General features: G+C 36.9%; 1 protein-coding gene across 50 annotated transcripts in view; it reads left to right on the top strand.

Moving 5' to 3' along the window:
• Window positions 1-24025, top strand: part of RIMS2 (regulating synaptic membrane exocytosis 2) — a 442383-nt gene that overhangs the window by 357956 nt on the left and 60402 nt on the right. For 48 of the 50 annotated variants that reach the window (XM_050323983.1, XM_050323815.1, XM_050323785.1 and 45 more), the window contains one exon: window positions 11473-11645. The exons of the other annotated variants lie outside the window; for them this stretch is intronic. In XM_050323983.1, coding sequence (XP_050179940.1) covers window positions 11473-11645 — 173 coding nt within the window. The remainder of the gene's footprint in view (window positions 1-11472; window positions 11646-24025) is intronic. 50 annotated transcript variants of the gene reach the window in all.

Here is a 24025-nt window from a genome sequence, read left to right as displayed (position 1 = left end):
CAGAGATTGCACTGACTGTCGAGTCGGTGAATAATAACAGAAAATAATGAGAAGGAAAAAAAAAAAAGCAGTTATGAAAATTTAATCCTTGCTTCTGAACAGAGTAATGATGTATCCAAAACATGTTCATTTTTGTTATGCAAAGAGTAATTACAGCAAAATTATTCGGTATTATTTCTAGAGTAGAAAATGTAATTTTAATGACATTTTATACAATTTGAATAAACAAAATACCTTTTTTTTTTTAATTTCACTAAAAGAGCACCTTTTCCTAAATATATGCCTTGAAAAAAAATTATATACACACACCTCTCTCTCTCTCTATATATATATACATATTTCAAATAACGATCTCAACCATCATGATGAAAAGAAGGTTGGAAATTGTGTTTCTTCCAGAGTCAGATTATGTTGAGAGGAAAAATAAATCTATCATACATGCAAACATACAGTTTTGTCCTGAAGTTCAGCTTGTTTTATCACAGTAAAATTTATCTGAGATATCCTTTTTCTTCAAGCTATCTAAAATCTCTAAAGGATGTTATATTTGTTGCACCATATAGAGAGAATCTTAGATATGTTAATTTCAGAGAACTAGGATGCATAATTCTGTTTCTGTTCTCTCTAAAATGACATGTGCAGTCACATAAAAAACAATTCTGGTGATTTGCATACTTCTGCAGTTTACTCTGAAACAACTAGCTAGTTAGTAATACCTATACTTTACTCAGAATATGATTTTCTGAAAACAAAATTCAAAGCACCATGACATAGTGTTCTGTATCTAAGAGGCAAAAATGTAAATTAATTTCTAGTTAACAGGCTGACTCTCAGTTTCAAGAATTGTATAAAAGCAACAAACTATGTTTCCCTCATCTCACCTAGTTTCTAGTCACATTAGTTTGGGAAATGCTATGCTAAGGAAACATCTATAAATACAAATAACTTTAAAGACTGCAGTTATTCTAAGAATTCGTAGACATTAAAGATCTTCAAAAATTTTTGTAGAAGTTTTTGATCCCAGAATAGTTCCGATATACGTACCTGTCTTGCAAAATGACCTAAATTTCTTATATAGTTTTACTTTAAATTTTTAGTTTGTTTCTTTTCCACGAATGTTACATATTACTGTCCTACTGTTAAAGTGGTGTACATGGTGAAGATGAAGTCGTAAGTGATGTTAATAGGTATTGCATATTTTCTGTAAAATTGAATTCAAAATAACTTTACAAGTAATCAGAGATTAATCATTATAGTATTTATAATGAGATATGAGACACATAAGTAACATGTTTTGTAATTACTCCCTGTTTGAAAACCAAAGCTCAGTGACTGAAGAGAAGAACAGAGAGTTCAGTTTTTCTGATCTGTAGAAGCAGTTTGCATGCTCAGGATCCCCCTCCAGTCTTTTTTCTGCTAGTTGCAATATAGTGAGGGTAAAGTTGCTGAGGAAATACATTTTAGAGAAAATAATGTCTTCTAAGCAGTTTAAATTGCCTATGGAGGGATGAGGCAATGGTGGCATCTATACCTTGCAGATTTGTTTTTCCTTTAGCTAGACATGAATCAGCAGAGAATTTGCAGAAAAGTTATCAGCTGAGCTCATATAGTTCTTATTGGACAGGGATTTTCCAAGATATATCCTAATAATCAGTGAAAACAAGAGATTAAGAAAAAAGGTTATGCGATGTCCCCTCAAATCATGGTTGATTTTGGAGGCTATCCTTGGATATCTATGGATTTAAGGACATAAAAAGTGGAATCATAAATATATAAAGATATATTTATATGCTGTTCTTGAGCAATTGTGTCCTTAGGCACTTCTGCTTACAGAACTCACCAGATGGCCATGTATCAATCCAGCTGTTCTCTTCAGCATGAATTCCTTTGAAGGTGCCATGTACCAGGACAAATTTGGTGAAAGGCATATTTAAATGTTACATAGCAAAAGTAGGATTAAGGGGAAAGTTCATATCTCTGTTCTCAAGCCATCAGGTATACTGAAATACTTAACAAGCTTTTGGGGTAAACTAAAATGTAATGAAACAGAAACTCTGTGATAAGAATAGATGGTTGCTTACTATAGTTTTTTTTTTTTTAATTTGTTTTTGTTTTCATGAGACTCAAGGACTAAAAGCAAATTATGGAAGTGCAGTTTTAAATCGAGGTTGATGCATAAAAAATATGCATAAAATGCATATTGTTTGATTTCCTATCTTGCATTTGCAAAGTAGCATCTCAAAGAAACCCAAACTGGGTAGAACAATCAGAGACACAAGAGGATTTTTTAAAACAGAAATCCTGCCTCTTTGAAAAATAAGCTGTTGACTGGATGACAGGACTGTATGAATTGCAAGAGATTTTGAGAGCAGCGGTAACAGAAAGGGCATGTGAACCACTTAACATAAATACAGAAAGCATGCTTTTTGATTCAGCTTATCCAATGTAAGGAGGGTGTACTAGAGTTAGAAGACCAAAAAGGAGCAGAAAAAGAAGACTTATCACTGAAATTGAACCCACTGAACAAGTGAGTTAACTGTAGGCTCACCAATTTGTCCAACAAACGTGAGGAAGTTCACTGGGAAATAAAGCACTGGAGATACTGTTAAATGCAATTGCACAGTAAATTGTGAAGCCCTGGACACCTGTGTTTTTATAACCACCCTGACTTGAACAGCTCATACTTTTGACATGAACAGTGTCCATGATGATGCATTTTCAGGAGACTTGATAGAGTGTTCTGGATTACTAAAGGATTGCTGATCTCTATTTTAAATTTCTGTTTTCTTCCTTCTGTATAAGACAGCCAAGAAGTTAATGTGTAGCCATCAAAAAGATGCTGGGGAGTTTGTGACATACATGTAAGTTTATTACGTGCCACCACATAGCCAGGCTGTGGACCCATTTCACTAAAGTGAAACTTGGTGACTGACTTTGCCCTGTTTTAAACAGCAGTTAAATTCAGAAGGAGATCAGCAGTATGAAAAGGAACCTGGATGGCAAATGTTTCAAATAAACCTTAGAAAGAGCTTTGTTTTATTTTCCATTTTGTCTACTTTCCCATATTACTTTAACATCAGAAAAAGAAGACTTTTTGTTGGATATTCTTCTACCCTTAGTTCTCATTAAAGGGTTCTTCTTTTGAAGATCTTCTTTATTTGCCTTCCTATTATGTAGACTCATATTTTTTCAAGATCATTACCTTTTTCAAACACTTTTGGGAATATTTTGGTCACAGGAAAGCATTCTGTCATTCACCTATAACTTGTTAAGGCATGTTGGAGTCATCAGACCTTGTAGGAAAGTGAAGTCCATCCACAGGACACATAAGATTTTCTATTTGTTCCAATTTACATAGTCAATTATAACTGTTTTGCCCTGGCCATATGCTATACCTGGACCTTGCTTTTGCCTGTCAGAATCAACAAGAACCATGGAAAATATTGTCTTACTTTACTATGTAAAGTAGCTCTGAAAATGCTTCTTAAAAATCTCAGTTACTTACCTTGATAAATAACAGAAAGCTATCTTCACTTTTAAAGATGTGTAGTTATTTAGTACATGAGGCATACCACTAAAGGACTCAGTGGTGTAGCCTCTTGGTACTATGAAATGTCATGTCCCTGTGTCCTGTTTCAATTATTTGATGATTTGATGTAGAAGCTCTCTCTATAAGTAGTGACTTTAAGGTAGCTTTTGATGAGAAATTATGAGACACCTGCTTGGTTGGTATAAACTGTATATTTTCACTCAATGTGTAATATATCTTGAATTGCCCTTCAAGAATTTTTGAGGTGATGCTTATAATTATTCCTCTGTTGGTTTACTTATCTTTTCATTTATCTTAAACAAGAGTTTTTCACCCACTGTGTTTTTAATAGAGGAGATTTGATTTTAAACAATGTCAGTGTGATTTTGAATAGTCTTTAGAATAATGTGGTAACTCTATATATTGCAGCGGAAAGTTTGCCGTGCTCTCTCCTTTCAAAATTTCTAAAATTTGGTGCTGAGATAAATTAAGTTTAAATAATAACACTTAGTTCTCTAGACTGAATGAAACTATCTTTGTGAATTAATTCTGCATTAATAACAGCTTGATTTCAGTGCAGATACTAGTGCAGTTGAAATTAGAAGTTACCTTATCTTCCAAAAATCATATTGTATGAAAAATAACATCAGAATAAAAGGCTCTCTGGTGACATATGACAGTTTTGAAACTGACTGAAGGAACATATATTTTTTTGTAGGAAGACAAACTTGTTGACAAAGCTAATTCTCAAAACTCTCTAAATGACCCAAATGCCTAAGAGCCACCTTACTGCTTCCTACTTTACCAAATATTTAAAGGTTCTTTAAGTTCTCTTGATGTAATGTCAGAATATTTTCTAGTGCTGTGCTATATTTATTTAGTATGTGACCATTGGGAGTCCTTAAAAAAATGTCACCATATGCCAACACTTGTGAAGTGCATGGTTTTTTGTCTTTTGATTTAGCTTACCTCCAGACTACTTCCCTCTAGATTTCCAGTTGTCATGATACATAGCCATGATACATTGGTGACTTCTGCATTACTGCTGCACTTGCAGTTTCTTCTTAGCTCCTGGATCACCCTGACCCACGGGATGACAGAGTAATTTGGGTTGGAGGGCACCTCAGGAACTGTGTAGTGCAAGCCCTAGCCGGGGTCCAAAGCAAGGTCAGCTCCGAGATCAGTACAGGTTGCTCAGGGCTTTACCCACTAAGGTCTTGAAAACATTCAAGGAAATTGCAAAACTTCTCTGGGCAACTTGATCAATTGTTTCACAGTACCTACTGTAAAAATGTGTCTACTTACACTGGTCAGAGCTGCTTGTGAATGACTGTCTTTTTTACATCCTCCCCTGCATGATCTGATAAACTGCTGTTAGGTACTCCCATAGCCATCACTTCTTCAGGCAGAACAAGCCCATCTCCCTCATCCATCTTAGCGACCTCCCAATAAACTCAGTCTAGTTTGCTGATGTAATTATTGTACTTCAGGTCTCAAAACTGGTTTACAATATCCTAGATGTGTGCTAATAACTGCTGAGTTACTCTTGATCTACTCATTATATTCAAGTCAGTACAACCAAGGCTGCCCCTCTTTGCTGTCAAGACCCACTGCTGACTCACTTGATTTAGTTCATTGTTCAGTTTTCCTTCACTAATTTTAGCAGTAGGATGCTATTTGCAACATGGCTTAATCCTGTAGTGAAATCAAATTTTAGGAACTCCTTTGTAAGACTGCATATGTGAGCACTGGTTAGTGAAACGGATAAAATAAATGGCACATAAACACAAAGATGTGAAAACTTTTGAAGTAGGCTTTTTTCACATGTTCAATAGAAATATGGATATTCCTTTTTGCTGGCATGTCAACTGGTGGCCTAACTTTACTGTAAATTAGGATGGTTTAGAAGGCAGATTTTGCAAATCAGTCAGTTCTTTTTATCCAAGGTAGAAGTGGATTGGAATGTTCTGAATAATGAGGAAAAAAATTATGTATGATAAGGAATGGGAGTGAGGGATGCATGTATAGAGAGTCACTGTACATCCAGATAGATTTACTGGTCCAGGTACTGTACTACTCTTAAGTAAAAACTTCATGTGTAGGTCTCTCTTTTATGTTAATGCAAGACAAGAATGCCAAGACTCCAATAGAACCAGGCTCAGGAGATCAAAGGGTGTTTAATACAAAACAAGAACTGGCTGAGAGTTGGAACAGTCCTGGGCAACAGAGTTGCAACATTGCCAATGGGACTCAGCAGAAGAAAAATGTGGGGTTAAAGAAGGAGGAGCCAAGATTTAGAAATAAAAATATGGAAGATTGGATAGGATACAGGGCTACAAAGCAGAAGCCAGGATCAGAAGTCGAGAACGAGTCTAAGGTAGAACTGGCTGCAACTCCATATTGAGTAGCTCAAGGCAACTGTGGAGCTCATTATATGCCTAATTCAAGAGCAGTTCAAGATTTAATCTGCTTAGGGACAGTCCTTATAATCTCCCAGGGGACTCCTGTATGCCGTGTGATAGCTAAAGCAGGGCTGGCAGAGGCAGACCTGGCTAGCTGTATCTGAAGTGCCTTGATGGATCTTGACAAGAGTGACAAATGTAAGCACAGATTATTGAGTTAGGTAAGTATAAATTACCTGCAAGGGCAAATTCATCATAGCCTTCATCTTGGGTTTGTCTATTGCAAGCTGCAGATGAACATATATTCTCTCTATGTATTCATTTGTATATGGTATTCTGTAAAAATGTCTCTGAATGCTTTGCTTTATGTAAATGTAATGTTATTGTTGTAACTATTACTTTGATTTTATTTTTAATGGCAGACTTCATTAGGCAACCATTAACAAAGGTTTTAGAAAGAATCAATCAAACAACATTCATTGAAATGATGTGTGGTAACTAAAACTTCCGATGCCTTTAGAGACTGTGAACTTGCACCAAAAGCTACATTTGAAATTATAGGACATTTCGTACAATTGATGTGCTCTGGCTGCTTGAGAGCTTTTGTCAGTGAAGCAAAGAACTATTGAAACAGTCCAGAATGCTTTTTTAATATTCTGGTAGCAGCACAATGGACAATTGTCTGAAACATCTTCCCAACATTTTGATCAGTAAAAACATTGACCAGATTTGCATGTCCCTATGTAAATGCTAGCAAATAAAAACTGATGAATAGACTATAAAAAAATAAATTAAAAAAAAGATATTAAGATGGAAAGATGATTAGAAATTTCTGACAATTTCAGTTGCCTGGACAACTGCATGACTATATAGTCCAAGATGGAAGGCTGGTAACAATAGATTAAAGCAACATGAAACACTTTAAAACTCCCTTTGAATTAGAAGATCCAAACCAGTTTCTTTGTAGAAATAAGAGCATCGGTATCAGAGGAACTGTTGCTCTATGTGGCTTTTTAGCCACATAGACATATTGATAGTACACCAGGAGGTAAAAATGTTTGCAGAGGTTGTTGTATTAGGAAGCAGAGAAGGTATCTGCTTTTCAGCTTTAATAAGCATGAATTCTTCACTATAGGACAGTAATCTCTTGAAGTTAAAAGACACAGGCGCGAAGACCTAAATATCCTTTTGTTAAGGTCTCCAGCTGATTATTTTACTAATGCAGAAAAAAATGATCTTGGAAACTTTAGAATTTGTTTGATAGGATTCATAATAATGGAATTTTTCCCATTCTTCAACACGGCAAAACAGGACAAAATCATCTTACTATAAAAAATACAAAAGCATCTTTTAATCAACCCCTCTGCTTGCAGAAGACTTCCTATTGTTGAAACAGCTTGAAGACTCTGAGTATTGTTACTGCTTTATGGGTCATAAAGTCCAGAGTGCTGCCTATATTGTATGAGTCTTGATTGGGTTGGAAATGGAAATTAAACCTTATTCCAGCAAAAGAGGCACATATTTCAAGCATGAGGAAAATCAGAAGATAATTTTCCTACTTCTGTGGCTGGTATTTAAAAAACAGAAAAGAATGTGAAAAAAACTTTATAATTAACCTGCATAATGGGCAGGTACATGTTGACACAGCCTGGGCTGTGTCCACACCAGGGGAGCTGTGGAGCTACCCTATTGTCCTTTCACCCATATTTTCTCCTGAGGGAAATGGGAGCTCACAGGACAACTGCTGGAGCTGATGATCCAAATCTGTGGCCATGCTGCAGCCTGAATCCAGCCATGCAGGCTGCAGTTCCATGACTGTGTGCATTCCAATGGCACAAACCCTGCATCACAGAATGTAGGGATGGCAGCAGAGAGGAATAGGAAATGGTATCAGTGTTTCAGATATAATGGGTGGAGGGCACTTGGTTAAAAATTACGTTTTCAGTCCAATATTTGATCTTGTCATACAGTTGATGACATTTAGAAAAAAAAAAAAGAAATTTAGAGGAAGAAAGCAAGGAAGTATGTGACATATATGAAGATATGATGCCTTGGGGCAACTTTACCCACACAAATTCTGAAAAAGCAATAGCACAAAACTGAATAAATTGTTACATTTAACAGTCAGAGTGTATGACACAAAAGAATGGAATACTTTTTAAAGATCAATATTTGCACAGTGGAAATGCCATTTTACTTTTGAGGTAGGAAGCAAAGGAGCACTTCAGAAACTGCCATATATAGAATTGCAATTTAAGAAACAAATGCAAAACTGAAATGCCAGCATGGCTTCTGTCAGACAAGCGGTATGGTTCCTTTAGTCTTCTGTGCTGCAGTTACTGAAACACTAATATGCAATACACTACTGTAATCTATTTCCTAAACAAAATTAAGTCAGATATAAGGTCAAAAGTAGACCTTATCAGCAGAATAAAGAGCAATTTGGAGCAGAGTTAATGAATGAATATGAGATATCTGAGTTTTGTACAGCAAGAAAGACAATTTAATTTCACTTTACTACATGTTACTGGGCTAGGCAGCTAGCAGATGCCAAGACTGTAACTCAGACAATGGATAAATAAAACCTTAAAAAAGTATTGTATATTCAGATATTCAGATTTAATGAAAGGATCAGTTATATTTCCCAGTTTTCAACCTAAAATATCCTGAAGATGTAAGGGTCAAATAATATTTCTGTGCCAATTAAAAACATTTGATGGCAAGTATGTCTACATACAACCGAGAAAAAAAGAGGCAAGGTAATGATTTGAGGATCTTTTTTCACATTATATTTTTGAAATTATTTATCTTTAAGTTGTTTTTCTTGCCAAAGTAATTTTCAATCTTCACTATATATTACCAGATTATTACTATTACAACCAAACCTTGATAAGTTTGTTTTATTTATGGAAAAGTCTGATTTGTTATATACTAGCACATTGTTATGAAAAGTGTATTTTAAGAACTGACCTTCTCCAGGTGTGGAAACAGAGAAAATCAAAACCATAGGTTTTTGAAACTTTATTTACTGCAGAGTGAGTCTTTAGAATAACTTTGTGCAATGCTGATACAGTTTGCCACTTCATGGTGCTTGCATATATTTAGTTCAGAAGGGCTCATTTCATGGACTGCTGGGCAAGCTCAGTGTGGGATTTGCAGACTGAGGTTTGTTATTCTGTGAATCATCACAAGTAGTTATCTATCCCCTAATTGCAACAGTTCCATCAATGATTTACATCTGACACTGTGGTCCATCTTACTTCCCCAAAGGAGAGCCACGCTGGACCTGCCGTGCTGGCGACGTGCCTGGCCTGGGGTCAGGAACCACTGTCAGTACGACAGATGTTCATACAGCATTTACATCGTGGCTGTACATTAGCTGGGTGGGAACTGGTGGCAGTGTATCCTTATCAGCAAAGGGCTTGGGGTGGCAATTACATCTGCCTGGGAACCTCGGCCGGTGCTGGAGGCCTGAGGGCAGCGCTGCACTGCCTTTCCAAGGTGTGTGGTGGTAGCTCAGTACATCAGGCTGTACTTCCCAGTCTTGGTAGCTTTAGGCTAAATCAAGACAAACTGCACTCACAACTTTGTCTTCAGTGCAAAATGATCACAGGGAGGGTTATGTGGGGGAAATGGAATAACTATAATTCAGTATATACACATTTCACTAGGATTAATTATTTTTTTCTTCTCTGAAGGGCTAAGTAGCTCTTTTAAAAGGACTTGCTGAAAAAGAACACTGCTTTTATTCTGGTATAATGTTCAGCTATCTCTGATGATCAGGATAGCTGTTTAATCATTGCTTTTATGTTCCCAAATGAATATATAATTTATAAAATGTACTGTATTCTTTATCAAGCAAATGGCATCAATAAAACCAGTCAGTAAATATTAGAAGTCTTGAACATTATAATCACAAAGATACTCTGTCAGTTTATGGGTGGCTAAGTGCGCTTTCACACATAAAGCTTGGGGAGGACTTGAGTGTTTGTTGATAAACACAAATACCATAAAGTAGTACAGACCAGGAAGCTAGCTGCAGAATGTACAACCTTTTTCGTAAGTGTGGAGTTCAGGCTGTACTTGGCCACTTTCTGCAGCAGGGTACAGTCTAATCTGCATGAGCATTTTTTCTTGGTTTTATTTAATTTCATTGTCTTGAACTGAGCAAAATAGTTTACTAAGTGTAAAAATCATTTATGATGAATAGGCACTGAAATGTTATTCTGAAATGCAATTTAGATACTGCACAATCTTTCAGAATATTTCCCAGTTTAACATTCCATGTAAGAGAACAGAAACAAATTATCTGTGTACTTCATGGAAGACAATTCTAAAACTGTAAAAAAGAGCCAAATTTCATAGCCAAACCTTGTCTTCTGCAGTACTACACAGGCCTTCCACTTTTATTTTCTCCAGGTGGCTGCGTATGATGTTGCTACCCCCAAAGGTTCAACAAACCTCTGATGCGTTAGGCAGATTATTTTCTCCTCTTGTTTTCTTTCAGTCCTGTCTGTACTGCTCTTCATATATTTCCATACTGTCTTATTTCTAAACAATTACCTGGTGTTCATTGACGATTCACTTTGCAGTACTGCTTTCGTGAAAAGATTATCCATGGTAGCCCATCAAATTTCTGTATACAAAGAAGTGTCTGTATACGATGAGGAGAGGGAAAAATATCTTTCTGCTATGTATTATATTTGTATATAATGCAGTGCAGAGTGGCACAGACTTAACATTAATTTAGAACTAATGTGTAACAAGAACAAATAGCCGTCATATTTTGTTCAGATCTAACCTGAATACCACTGCACAATACTGTATGTTGTGTGGACTTACTGCTGACCACCAGTCACCTGACGGTTCCGTGTTTGGTATTTACTGTTAACAAGATCAAATACCGTTGTAATCTTTTAGTTTCTGAGGCACATGTACATTTTCCCTACAAATTATCTCTAGTCCTGTCCTATCCTTTCTGGTTTCACAGCACAGCAGTTCAGTTTGCACAGCTACAACATTGCTTTGTCTTTTGATTTGATATTCTCATCTACCTATTTACTTGGGGGAAAAAAAAAAAAAATTGTAAATTAAAAGTTCTTGTAAACAGGCTAGACCCCAAAAGAGACACGTACTCTATAGATAGCATGCAGCACATCCTGTCTTGTGTTTAATATTTCATGAGCTCAGTAATCACAGGCAAGTCACTAATCCCTCTGCTTTCCTTTCTGCACTGGTGAAACAGTTGTGGTGAGAATATTCTATGATGGTTTAGATGTCTTTGCTAAGCTGTGTAAAACTTTAGAATGTGAAGGAAGTTTTGCACAAGTCACTCTATGCTTGAACTTGAGGAACTAATAATAGCAAAGCAGAGTAAAATTAATAGAAATCAAGACATAACTTATATTCTGTATCAGTTAAAAAAGTTCAGGCACTGTAGTGACCAAGGCAGTTTAGATAGCATCAGGGACCAGCTCCACAGCTGATTTGTGGTAGTGTGTTACTGACAACGTCTGTATCTCTGTCCCTTCCCTCTTGCAGTATCGGTCAGGGCGGGATCCTCATCGAGGCTCAGACAATGTTTCCAATAAGTCTTCGGACAGCGATGTCAGCGATGTCTCCGCTGTGTCACGGACAAGCAGCGCTTCACGTTTCAGCAGCACAAGCTACATGTCCGTCCAGTCAGAGCGTCCAAGAGGAAACAAGAAAATAAGGTGAGCACGATGAGCTACAGTGCCAGCTACAGCTGTGTAATTTGTGTAACTGAACACTTACTGATATGTGTATTTGAAATTAACATTTTGCCTAGAATTAAATTTGCAGGGAATTTCCAAAATACTGGTTTAAAAGTCTTTTGCATTTCATGCTTTTTGAAGTCTTCATGGTATTTGTTTTTAGCCAAGTTTTGTCGTCTTGGGTTATGTAACATACACTAAAATAACAAACATATGTTGTCAGCAAGAATTAGACACACTTAGATTTGCACTTTCTGAAAACCATTTTGTAAAATGATATGGCTGAAAAGACAGTTTAACTGCAAAATTTGTGCCAGCAGAGGTATCTTATTTTCCTTTTAAATAGAGCTGCTGAACTTTTATAGATGTATTATTTAATATCTACACAGACCAGTCCAATTTGTTTAATACCTACACTAGTCCAATTTAGGTGTACACTGTCAGTGTACAACCATTGAACTGCTCTTCAACAAGACATACATTATGTATCTATGATAAAACCACAGTATTTTCTTTGCCTGCACCCTATGTGCACTCACAGGAGGTTTGGCTTTCATTTGGTGCGCAAACGAAAGATAATTTTTCTCAAAGGTGCAACCCACCTCCATCACCTATACTAATTTTCAGAAAATTGTCCTCTTGAGAGAAATGGTGTGTTTGAAAAAATTGTTTAAGCGTCTGCTAATATGAGCATTGTTAGAACCACATAGTTTCTTTCACACAGTTCTGTATACATTTCTAAATGAGATGTGTTGCCATGCTTATTTGTGTTGCTTATTTGAAGAAAGACTTACTTTCTCCTAGCAAAATGTACCTAGAGCCTAGAAGGCTCTCTAGTTTAGGCTGGACTCTTAGCCAGCATGATTTACCTTATGACTGCTTCCATCCTTTAGTTATTTCATTTCTTTTGCATTTCCTTTTTTCATGCATGCTCTTCTCCATGACCTTAACTTTAATTTGTTTTCTTTTTTTTCTTTTTGCATGCCTTTTTCAATTTATGTTGACCTCAGAAGGACAAGGGATATAGAGGGGAAAAAAGAGGGAGGGCTGGAAGGGGATGAACAAGATGAAGTATTTCCTGAGGAGGAAGAAAAAGTGGAGGAGGAGGAGGCAAAAGCAAAGGAGCAAGAAATTAATGAAAAAGGGGAAGGGCAAGAGGTGACAGAAAACTGTGATAAGGAGGAGATCAAAGAATCAGGGCACGATGAAAAAGCTCAAGAAGACCAAGTTGAGGAAGGGAAAGAGGATGACAGGTAAAATATACTTCTGTTTCTATTTTTCTGCCTCCAAGACCCTATTTGTCTTCCCTTTTCATTCCTTTTGCTTGCTTATTGCCTATGCTCTCTGCAGTTTTTGTTTTGTTTTGTTTTGCTTTCTTTCATGATGCTTTCATATTTAATCAAGTTTCACTCTCAACTTCAATGAGCTTGTTCTGCATATCAAATGATGCAGCACACCAACTTGACTCATTAATATGCATGCAACTACAGCATACTATTTTTTAAATTGACTTAGACTACAGTTTGGGTTTGACTATAAGAAACAGTAGGAATTGTAGGATGCCTTATTGTATTTCACACTTGAATTATTATTTCAGGTAAAATCTTCTGTTGAGTGATATATCATCAATGTAAAAATCAGCTTTACTTTCATTTATGGCCATACTAAAGACAATATAGGTTTTTTTTTTCTTATCCTCTTTGCATAGGTTGATAAACTATGCATAGTGATTGACAGTGTCAAAGCATAGTCTTCCTATTTTCTTTTGTTTGTTCCACATGACTAACAGTCAAGGATTGTTGTATGGTGGAGGAGTCATGCACCTCTGCTGCTGTATTGGATCCAGAAACATTTCAGTACAACTGGCTCTCATTTTATCAGATAATATTCTAGAATTATACATTTTTCAATGAATCCTTGAAACCACATAAATTTCTAACATTTTGTATTGCAAAATCCATGTAAATTGCATTGAAATACAATATTTCTTCTTTATTTATTAGCAAAAAATAAGTTTCAGATTTGATAAATATTCTTGAACCCCTTCTTACACAAGAATAGCAGAAAATCTCAGAAAAATATACTTTCTTTTATCTTGCCAATTCTAAACTACCTCTCAACACCTTATACCTGTAAAACTCTGCTCATATACATCAGAGTAAGCACAGAGCACTCCACGGAAATCCACTCTGTTTGCTACAAGCTTGCATGCATACATGCGGGGGCTGCTCAAAATCACTTCATTATCAAAAATTATCTTGTTAAGGATACCTCATACCTCTTGATATTACTGTTCTTATGGGCTTTATGAGTAATGGTAATAGTCACACTAAGGTCTTCAATCTGCTGAGATCATAGGTGGGTTCAGTGTAACTTAAATGACCATGAAGGCAGATACCCATCATGGATTCATCCCATGACTGTTTTAAAGAGTACCTCAGAACAATGAACTGCATTAGCTTTTAGAGCACTGGAGCACATTAAATCAATTAATCTTTTTTGGCAGAAATAGCTGCAGCATCAGATTTTTCCTTCATTAAACCTTGTAAAACTAAACCTTGGCATATGGTTGACCTATAGGGAAATCATAATTGCATTCCTTCTTGGCAATGCATGTTAGTAAACAGAAAGCATTCACTCAAGCTTTGCTGTTGAGTATTCATTATTCACAGTTCCCTGCCATTATTTCTTATTCCAGCTCCCTGATGATATCAGGGACAAAAAATAATAATTAAAAATTTTTACTGCAGGTAATCTGTTTAAGACTTCCCTAAAATCTTATCCTTACTTTTTCTAAATATCAATCCTAAGCATTAATTCTGATACTTGCAATAGTTTTATCATGTGAATACACAGCAATTGTAATTGCAGAGCGATATTTCACTGTTGAAATACTGTAGAAAAACACAATCTCTGTTCCAAGCACACAGAAATAACATATATGTTTAAAAGGGGAAGCACAGAAGAACTACGAGATGTTCCTCATGACAGAAGATAGTTACAGCACTGAGTTAGGGACATCTTGACAACAGAGAATGCTAAGGGGTGATTTGACCAAAGAAAATAAGATGGCTTTGTGAATGTTTCTAGAGAGCTCTTTTCAAGCATTCCAGGCAATGAGGAGAAAACATGAGGTGCTTACTAAAAATATATCAAGTGGATGATGGGGCAAGTCTGATGAGCAGCAGGAGCTGATCTTTCAGTCTTGAATGAGAGAAAATGAAGATGATAAGGAACAAATGCTAAAATACTGGGAAATAAAGTAAAACTGGATAAAAGAGTGTATAACTTTTTACTGATGTACGGAGAAAGATGGCACAGCCAAATAAAAGGCCATGAATCTTAATCTTTCTACCAGTATCCTAGAAGGGGTCATTGGGTAAATTGTCAGGGCTGGAGAAAAGAACTACAGTAGCTGTCATTTGAAATGGTGAAAATGGACAAAGCAATTGTCTGTGTGGGTGGGCAGAGAGGGTAGAAATGTGAAATGGAAAGCATGTGCAAGTCACAACATTTTGCTATGTATTGAAAGAACCAGTAACATCCCATGTGAAGAAAGGAAGTGAATGCTAAAGGACAGTAGAAGGACTAGAGCTGATTAAGTAGGAAGGTGACACAACCAAGAAAGGAGAATTTGTAGTGGAAAAGGTCATCTGGGATGTAATTTTGCAGAGTCACTTAAAGATTCAAGAAATGGAGTGCAGGATATAGTTTTAAGTAATATATTTCTTCAGATACAAAACCTTCCTAACTTTTCATGCTCTTCATTCCCTCCCCTTGTTAGGTATAAAGATTAATTTCAAATCCACTTTTTATTTCTTTTTTTGTATCAGTCAGTAAAAATAAAATCTTTAAAAATTTAATTTGTAGATTTTAAAACTGATTCCTGGTGCATATTTATTCCCTAGTTTTTAATTAAAAATTAATTTTAGTATTGCAAGTTTTATGGGCCTTCCACTGTGATTGCAGCTATTATCAGTTAAATGCTGTGTTTTGTAAAGCTGGAAGAAAAAACATGTCAATTCAATTTGGGCAAGCTCCTTCACAGGGGTGGAAGCAATATTCTGGTAAAAATATCAAAAACTATGCAAAGGCAACATCAAGAATCCATTTTCATCATGTATATGTGCTTTGGTTTCTTAAAGCTATTTCAGAATGATTTCAGTTATTGCTTTAACTATACTACTGCATGAAAGAAGTTAATTGTGCCTAACCTTTCTAGCAAAAAAGGCTGTATGTTTGAAGAGAAAACTGCGGCCTGAGACTCTTTCCCCACTGCATGATGGGTCTTATAGCAAAATTGCAGTACAGGTAGTCTGGGCTCCCAAGAGCTATAGATAAAAATATAGATGAATAGATGGATACATAAAGTTCACACAGTGTCATTTCTGCCATGGAGGGGGAGTTATGTCAATGTTCAGTTATGTCAATGTTCAGGTAATTTTTCAGGGAAAACAGGCCAGCATGCCATTTCCTGCATCTCTTGACCAAATGTGTTGGTCTAACAATTTTTTCATCATTACAACAAAGTGACCTTGCCATTCCTGGGATGAGAATGGCAGGCTGCAGTGCAATACTCACCAGCTCTTTTCAGCTGCAAAACGCTTCACTATTCAGGCAGTTTGGCGTGGATATCACACACTGGGTCCTTGAACAGAAACCAGCAACTTTATCTTGTGTCTTTCTAACATAACTCTTCTGCATACTTATGGCTAGGTTGCCAGTCAGTGTATTTAAAGTCAAAGGACCTAAAATAAAGATTTTTTCAGTAAGATTTTGTTAGTATTATTGGGCTGGGTAGAGTTTGTTGGGAGTTTGTGACGAATTCTCGCCCTATTTGAATCATAGATTCAAAGCCACTACTTTTTATGCAAGCTTTTTAACTTTAGTATTCTACAGCAAGGCAAAACTTCAAAAGCTGTAAATTCATACAGCTACTGGGTCTTTACCAGCACACATGGTCAAACATGGCCATTTTGGTTTTTTACATTTTCATAGATAACATGCAGAAGAAAATTAACTATAACTTCTGGAGAAATATTATGGAAAAGTATGCAAAAGATCAATGGTTCAGAAAGGAATTATATGAATTCATATATTTGTTGTGAAGTCTTTACAGAGAGTAGAATACAAATAATTTAAGAAATCTAGCAAAGTCACCTGTTTCTAAGTTATTTGTCACCATCTATCAAGCCCTTGGAGGCTTTTTTTTTTTCTGTTACTTTGGAGTAAGTACAAAACACATATAGTCTCCTTTGCAGCTAGTAAAATTTTGATTCACTGGGAAATAATAAAGTAATGAATTTGGAAGTATACATTATTAACAGGTGAACAAAAAAAATAGCTTATTTGAAGCAGTCTGCAGCTTTGATATATGGTGACCAGCAGGGAACTCAGTCATTTTTTCTTTAACAGAAATGCAATATCATTGAGACTGATTGCCTTTCCATGAAATGCCAGCCTGAACTTTAACCTCTGTTGAACCAGCTCTGACCTATGATCCATAAAGCACTGATGCACTCCTGTTGCTGAAGGTTTTTTAAAAACAGTGCATCCGTGGCCAAAAATCCCCAACACAAACCCAACAAAACCACAAGAGATGCAGGGGAAAGCCCTGTAGACATGCATTCATTTTCTGAAGATATTTAAAACTAGATTGAAAAATAAGTTCTTCAATAGACAGACTGTTTAATTTTTATTTGTACAGGATTGAGTAAAACAGGTCTGTGGACAAGAATAGCAACAGCAATAACAGAATTGAGGTAGAAACTTAAATAAACAAGAAATTGAATGTTGAAGCTCATGAGGCTTTTCTTTCTTTGATATTATGATTATGTGATTGTGTCTTAGTGATATATGTTTTCACTGTTTTAACCTGAGTATTATTTTAATAGACAAGTGGCAAAATTCTGTAAAATTATTATATATTCCTCAAAATGTACTTTATTAAAAATATTTAATAAGCTTATCACTTAGCTTTCTAAGAAACAAACATAAACTCCTTCGTGTTACTTCATAGAAGTATTTCTAAAATGTAGTCACTGGTTTTCTGCCACTACCTTTGAAACACATTGCCAGACCCATCTGGCAAGTATTGTATTTGAAATAAGGATAAGGGTCCCAGAGGTGTTCTTACTACTTGCTAGCTATGGTAAGATGATGCTCAAGTTGTTTGCCATTGCCCATATATTTGATTTTAATGTTTTTCACCAAGCATCTGAACATTCTCAGTAATAACACTGTACCTGTGTGGTGTTCATACTCCTCTTAAAGTCCACAAGGTGCTACCTAAGCAAACTGAGAGATCTTTCATCAGGTGACCCCTAGTAGGAAATAAAATTTCCTTACAAACACCACTGGGAGCCATAACATGAGCATGATTCCTATGGAGGCCCAAGGTAAACAAGAGGCAAGTTACTCCAAACTGGCGAAGTTTGCAAAGTACACATTGCCTCAGCAGGGAGACCTGGTCATAGACCTCTCTTCCCCAGCTCAAAAAAACAGAGTTTGCAGGCTCTTGTTCAGAAAGACATAAGACACCTTTCCTCACAATGTTTTCTTTTTATGATGGTCGTAAGTTTTCTGTATGCTTTTATAATTTCCCCTAGAGACCAAAAGTGACTCAAAGTCATTTTGTCAAACTGACAGAAGTCACCCAGGAAAGATCATGATGTCCCAGATAATGTCTCTTTGGTTGAGGTAATTATGGCTTCAGAGCTCTTGCTCATGTCTGTTTAGTTCTCAGTCCCAGAAGATCAATTCAGAGATATGCTATGGGTTTGGGAGATGTTAGCAGTGCCTATGCTGACCCTGAGTTTTCAGAGTCCTCAAGCAACCTGAATTTACAAGGAATGAAGGAAATGTCAGAGTTATTTTGTTCTTTAGACAGCCGCTACCACACATATGCACGTAAGCATTAAAACAAGCATGAGCATATTCACTTTGTACAGTACTAATCAAAGCAATGTAATCTTTCATGACTGAAGTATGGATGCAGCTGTAGTGAAATCCATACTGCTTACAACAATTTATTTAAATAAAACCCTTTCAAGACATCAGGCTCTTCCCTGTGTATCATGGGATTTATTTTTTGTTTGTTTGCAATCACACAACACCTACGGGATGGACAAGGGATCAGACACAGCCAGCACCAGGGTTTAGGAAGGGCAGGTCCTGTCTGATGAACCTGATCTCCTTTTTAAGATCAGGTGACCCACCTGGTGGATGAGGGGAAGGCTGTGGATATGGTCTATCTGGACTTCAGCAAAGCCTTTGACACCATCTCTCACAGTATACTCCTGGAAAAGCTGGCAGCCCACGGCTTGGACAGGGGCACTCTGTGCTGGGTTAAGAACTGGCTGGAGGGCCGGGCCCAGAGAGTGCTGGTGAACGGGGCTGCATCCAGCTGGTGAGCCGGTCACCAGTGGTGTCCCCCAGGGATCAGTGCTGGGCCCAGTCCTGTTTAATATCTTTATTGATGATCTGGATGAGGGGATTGAGTGTACCATTAGCAAATTTGCAGATGACTCCAAGCTGGGGGGGGAGTGTTGATCTGCTGGAAGGCAGAAGGGCTCTTCAGAGAGACCTGGACAAACTGGAGAGATGTTCTAATTCCAATGGGATGAGATTCAACAAGGTCAAGTGCCGGGTCCTTCACTTAGGCCACAACAACTCCCTGCAGCGCTACAGGCTGAGGACAGAGGGTCTGGAGAGCAGCCAGGCAGAAAGGGATCTGGGAGTTTGGACTGACAGGAAGCTGAACATGAGCCAGCAGTGTGCCCAGGTGGCTCTCCTGCACTCAGTGCTGGTGAGGCCGCCCCTGGAGTATTGTGTCTAGTTCTGGATCCCTCAGTTCAGAAAAGACATTGAGGTGCTGGAGCAGGTCCAGAGAAGAGCAACCAGGCAGGGGAAGGGACTTGAACACAAGTCCTGTGAGGAGAGGCTGAGGGAGCTGTGGTTGTTTAGTCTGGAGAAGAGGAGGCTCAGGGATGACCTCATCACTCTCTACAACTACCTGAGAGGAGGTTGTAGCCAGGTGGGGGTCAGTCTCTTCTCCCAGGCAATCAGCAGTGGGACAAGAGGGCATGGGCTTAAGCTCTGCCAGGGGAGGTTTAAGTTGGATATTAGGAAGAAATTTTTTACAGAGGGAGTAATCAGACATTGGAATGGGTTGCCCAGGGAGGTGGTGGATTTACTGTTCCTGGAGGTTTTTAAGATGAGGCTGGATGTGGCACTGAGTGCCATGGTCTAGTAACTGTGGTGGTAGTGGGTCAAGGGTTGGACTTGATGACCTCAGAGGTCTTTTCCAACCCAGTTGATTCTATGATTCTGTGATTCTATGATTCCCCTTAATGCAATCTCAGAAGCAAATCCTATCCAGTTCCTGTATGTCTATCTTCCAGAGCTTTGTGTCAATGCATTTTCTAAATAAGAAAATAACACACATAGCTCATTTCAGTTTAGCAAGATGATAAATCATGGTACTTCTTTCCCTGGGACAAATACATGACGTCTCTTACCTCTATGTATTTTTGAGCATTTCAGCCTTCAAGTCTGTAATTTTTCTTGCTTTCCTGACTTGATTTTTCATTATTTCTCTGGTGATTTTAGGTCTGGGACACATAATGGATTTAAAGTCTGGTCTGTCAACTCACTGCTTGCTTTTCATTTCATAGAGCTCTAGTCAGCCCTTCAAGAAAAAAATCTGAGCAGCACTAAGCAAGTTTGCAGCATAGCTTGTGACTTAGCAGTGTTATTAGAGAAACCTCTCTTCCATCTCTACTGGAAGACTGTAATTCAACAGTATGTTGGAACAAGCACTCAACATTTGACTTTCAGATTAAGTACATACAAGGTGCATTTCTGTAAGACACACTGTCAATTAAATCAGGTTGCTCATGATCGGTTTTAATTTGGCAAGCTAATTGTTATCAGACTTTTACAGACACAACTACTGCTTTGCCAGGCTGGGTTAAGGAAGATAACTTTCTAAGCTCAAAGAATTTGGATGTTATTCAAAAGTCACTCTATCCTTGATGGCAATGTATTTTCTTTATTACCAAGCCTTTAGAGCTCATATGGACTGTGTGTATTTACCAGTTAATATGACAGCTGACTAATGCAAGACTTCTGGACCTCAACTGATTTTCTTGCTAGACTTCTTTTGCATCCACACAGAGTAATTGGCTGGTTTAGTTTACTGTATCAAAGCAGGGATGTCATCAAAGAGTCATTACTGTTAGCAGGGTAATAAAGTTTTCTGTAACTTTATGAAGGAAAATGTGAAAATTTATCAACAGTAGATGAATATTAATAATTTTCAATTTCCTTAAAACTTTAAATTAAAAGATTGTTATCAATGGTATTTTTATACAAAAAATATAGTCAAATATTCTATCAGAGATGGTGAGAACTTTTATCAAAAATCTCTGGAGTCCTGTGAATAATTCAACTGCTAGGGTCTGAAAACAACTATTGCAGTGTTTTTTCTTCATTGCTTATTTGTTGTGGCAATGCTTGGTAAATAATCCACCGCCTGACCCAAAATGATTTTGAAGTTTGTCCCTGTTTCAAAAAAAAGCATGCTAGAGATGATATGGAAAAAGCTATACATTTATTAATTTATAACAGTAAAACAGTGTGTAGAACTTTATATCTAACAGGGAGAGGAGGAAACCGTTCAAGTCAACCTATGTACTGTAGCAGGTGAGGTATTTGTATGAAAGAGACCTTTGAAAAAGAAACTTCATTTAAAGATATTGTTACTCTTATTTTGAGATGTGGCCACAAGTTTTCTTTAAATAGAAATATACATAACGTAAGAGATTATAGTCAGTGCTCTATTTTTCCCACCAACTTTCTTATAATTTCAATAAAATAAACCTAATAATTCAGTCACTCTGGTGCCTATTAGAGATTTATGCCAACAATAAGTTAATAGAATGACCAAGTGGATCTCCAGAGACTAAGTCATTATAATTTTGAACCTGCAGTGTCTGTCTTTGATTTGAATTGGCAGATGAGTACGTGCATTGGCCGGAAGCATTTTTCACATGGAAATATTTTTTCCTACATCACAGCTGTCCCCATAATGCTGTTGTTGTTAAATTTCTGCAGTAAATTAATGAAATGAGAGCCTCTCTGATTGAGTTAAAATGTCTATTAAGAACGGCATTAAAATTCATCTCCTGCTTGTAAAAAGCTGTCTTTAGTGACAAAGTCTTTAGTGGATCTTTCAGTCTCACAAGAGATATGTATTAGAAAATGTCTATTAAAACAATTGAAAGAATTTCCTTAGGACATCACAGCACATAGCTGTACTATACACTTGGCAAAGTGGAGTTTTGCTACTGCAATGCCTTATTTTTGTTAGGGATCATCACCAGAGAATGAAGCTGGAAAGTAGTAATATGGACTTTTCTCTGGAAAATAAAGAAATCTACAAGGTCCAGCAAGTGACCAAAGACTAAATCTGATTCTCTGATACATACACTTTTAGCAGAGCAATGAGATTACAAGTTTTAATTTCCAATAATGCTGTAAAGACAACTGCAAAAATACCAACTGAATCCTCAAAAATCCTACCAATATTACACAGTAAAATGGATTGTATTGATATTTTTCCTTCACATTGGAAAAATATGTGTGGTTCATAATACTGGTTTTAGTTAAGTGTAGTCATTGATAAGTGAAAAAAAAATCAAATTTATCGTAATATTTTAGTCTGTGAGTCATTGAAACAGATAGAATTACATATTTGTTTATTCTTTTTAGAATAAGTGATGTTCTTTGTAATTTCTTATGATTAAAAAGTCACTGGGTGTAAGGATTCTGTACTGCTCCCTGTGCTGCCTTCTGCCAGACTGCTATGGTTCAGGACCAGAGCCTGATTTAAAAGTCAATTTTATATGGCTTAAGCAGTACATTACTACTGCAGAACTTACCATGGGGAAGAGGAAGCTAAGTTTCATGGCTGAGGTTCCTGTCATTGGGACTTATTTTGAGCTGGCAGATGGATTGGGATATTATTTAACAAGTGGGGGAAAGAGAGATGTTCACCTTACAAGTGTCTAATTATCGTTTTGATAAGGAGAGAAAAATGAGATGGTGGCTAAGGATATGAAGGTGTCTGAAAGGATATGACCTGTGTTTTTTGAATAACCATGTGTCCTAAAATTTGGATTTGGTCCTCTTTGTGGTTTGTATTTGTTGTCTACAGAAAAAGACTAAGTCAATGTACTTTCTTAGTTTAGCCTTTCTCGTTCCTACCTGTTGGTTTGCTTCATGTACAGAAAGAATGGGCTGTACTGCTCTGTGCAATGACATAGGATGCCTGCAAAAATCTCAATGAGGTTCTTTAACCTGTGGGACTTCATAATTGCTTTTTATAGCAGTCAGAGATTCCAGGGTAGTCATTGTCTTTAGTCCCTCCATTCCCATTCTGGTTAGTTTGCCACATACTGTATATCTCAAAAGCATAATGACTCCCAAGTGCCAGTGTGTTTTTTCAGTTTGTGTTTTGGGTTTTATTTTTGTTCTTCTGGACTAAACAAAAGATTCCTGAGGAAATTTGGCACTTACTATACTAATCAGCCTCTTTTTGTGAAAGGTTTCTGTTTCTGTAGACAAGAATCTGACCAAGATGCCTTCCAGCTTCACAACTAATTCAAAAGCTGCAGCCAAAGACTGCAGGTTTTTAACTACAACAACAGGACGAGAATTTCCATTTGGTACATATGAAACAACGAGGATTTGTTGTGCCTGCACCTGCTTCATGGAAAAATATAACAACCAACAATATTATCAATTAGTTCTAAAATTTAAAATTTTCTTTTAAGATTATGAAACACTGTCAAGTCCATCAGAAATTGTGAGAGTGGATGAAGTTTCTGACTTGTTTTTTGCTACCTAACACCAAAAAATGTTGACTAAAACAAGTTTTTATCTAGAATCTGTTTATGTATGATCTGAAGCATTTGCCCACAGTGCAGTCGATCTTACAAGATTTACAAACCATATACTGTCACATATAAAGTGCCTTCAAATCAGTTTCTCTGCCTTTAGGGCAGGTTCCTTTTCCTTCTTAGTCAGATATAAAGAAAATGGTCTGCCTAAAGCAGAAGATACCATGACTCAATCAAAGATCTTCCTGTGAGACCTACTTCTCCGCTTATCTTCTATGAGGATTTCCCCAGGCACTTTTTCTGTAATCTTTTTGTAATTCAATACAAAAATTGACAAACTGGGGAGGAAAACAGGATAATTTTTGATTATCTGCTGTAGTAGGAGTCTGGAAAACTTTGAAGCTCCTGGGTTTTTTTCCATAGAGTAATTGCACTCTCTGGTTTGAAAACAGGTGA

This window comes from Myiozetetes cayanensis, unplaced genomic scaffold, assembly GCF_022539395.1.
Source record: "Myiozetetes cayanensis isolate MyiCay16 unplaced genomic scaffold, myiCay2020 scf1, whole genome shotgun sequence".
Classification (NCBI taxonomy): domain Eukaryota; kingdom Metazoa; phylum Chordata; class Aves; order Passeriformes; family Tyrannidae; genus Myiozetetes; species Myiozetetes cayanensis.
The sequence above is the reverse complement of the archived record's forward strand: the minus strand, read 5'-3'. Positions and strand labels throughout refer to the sequence as shown.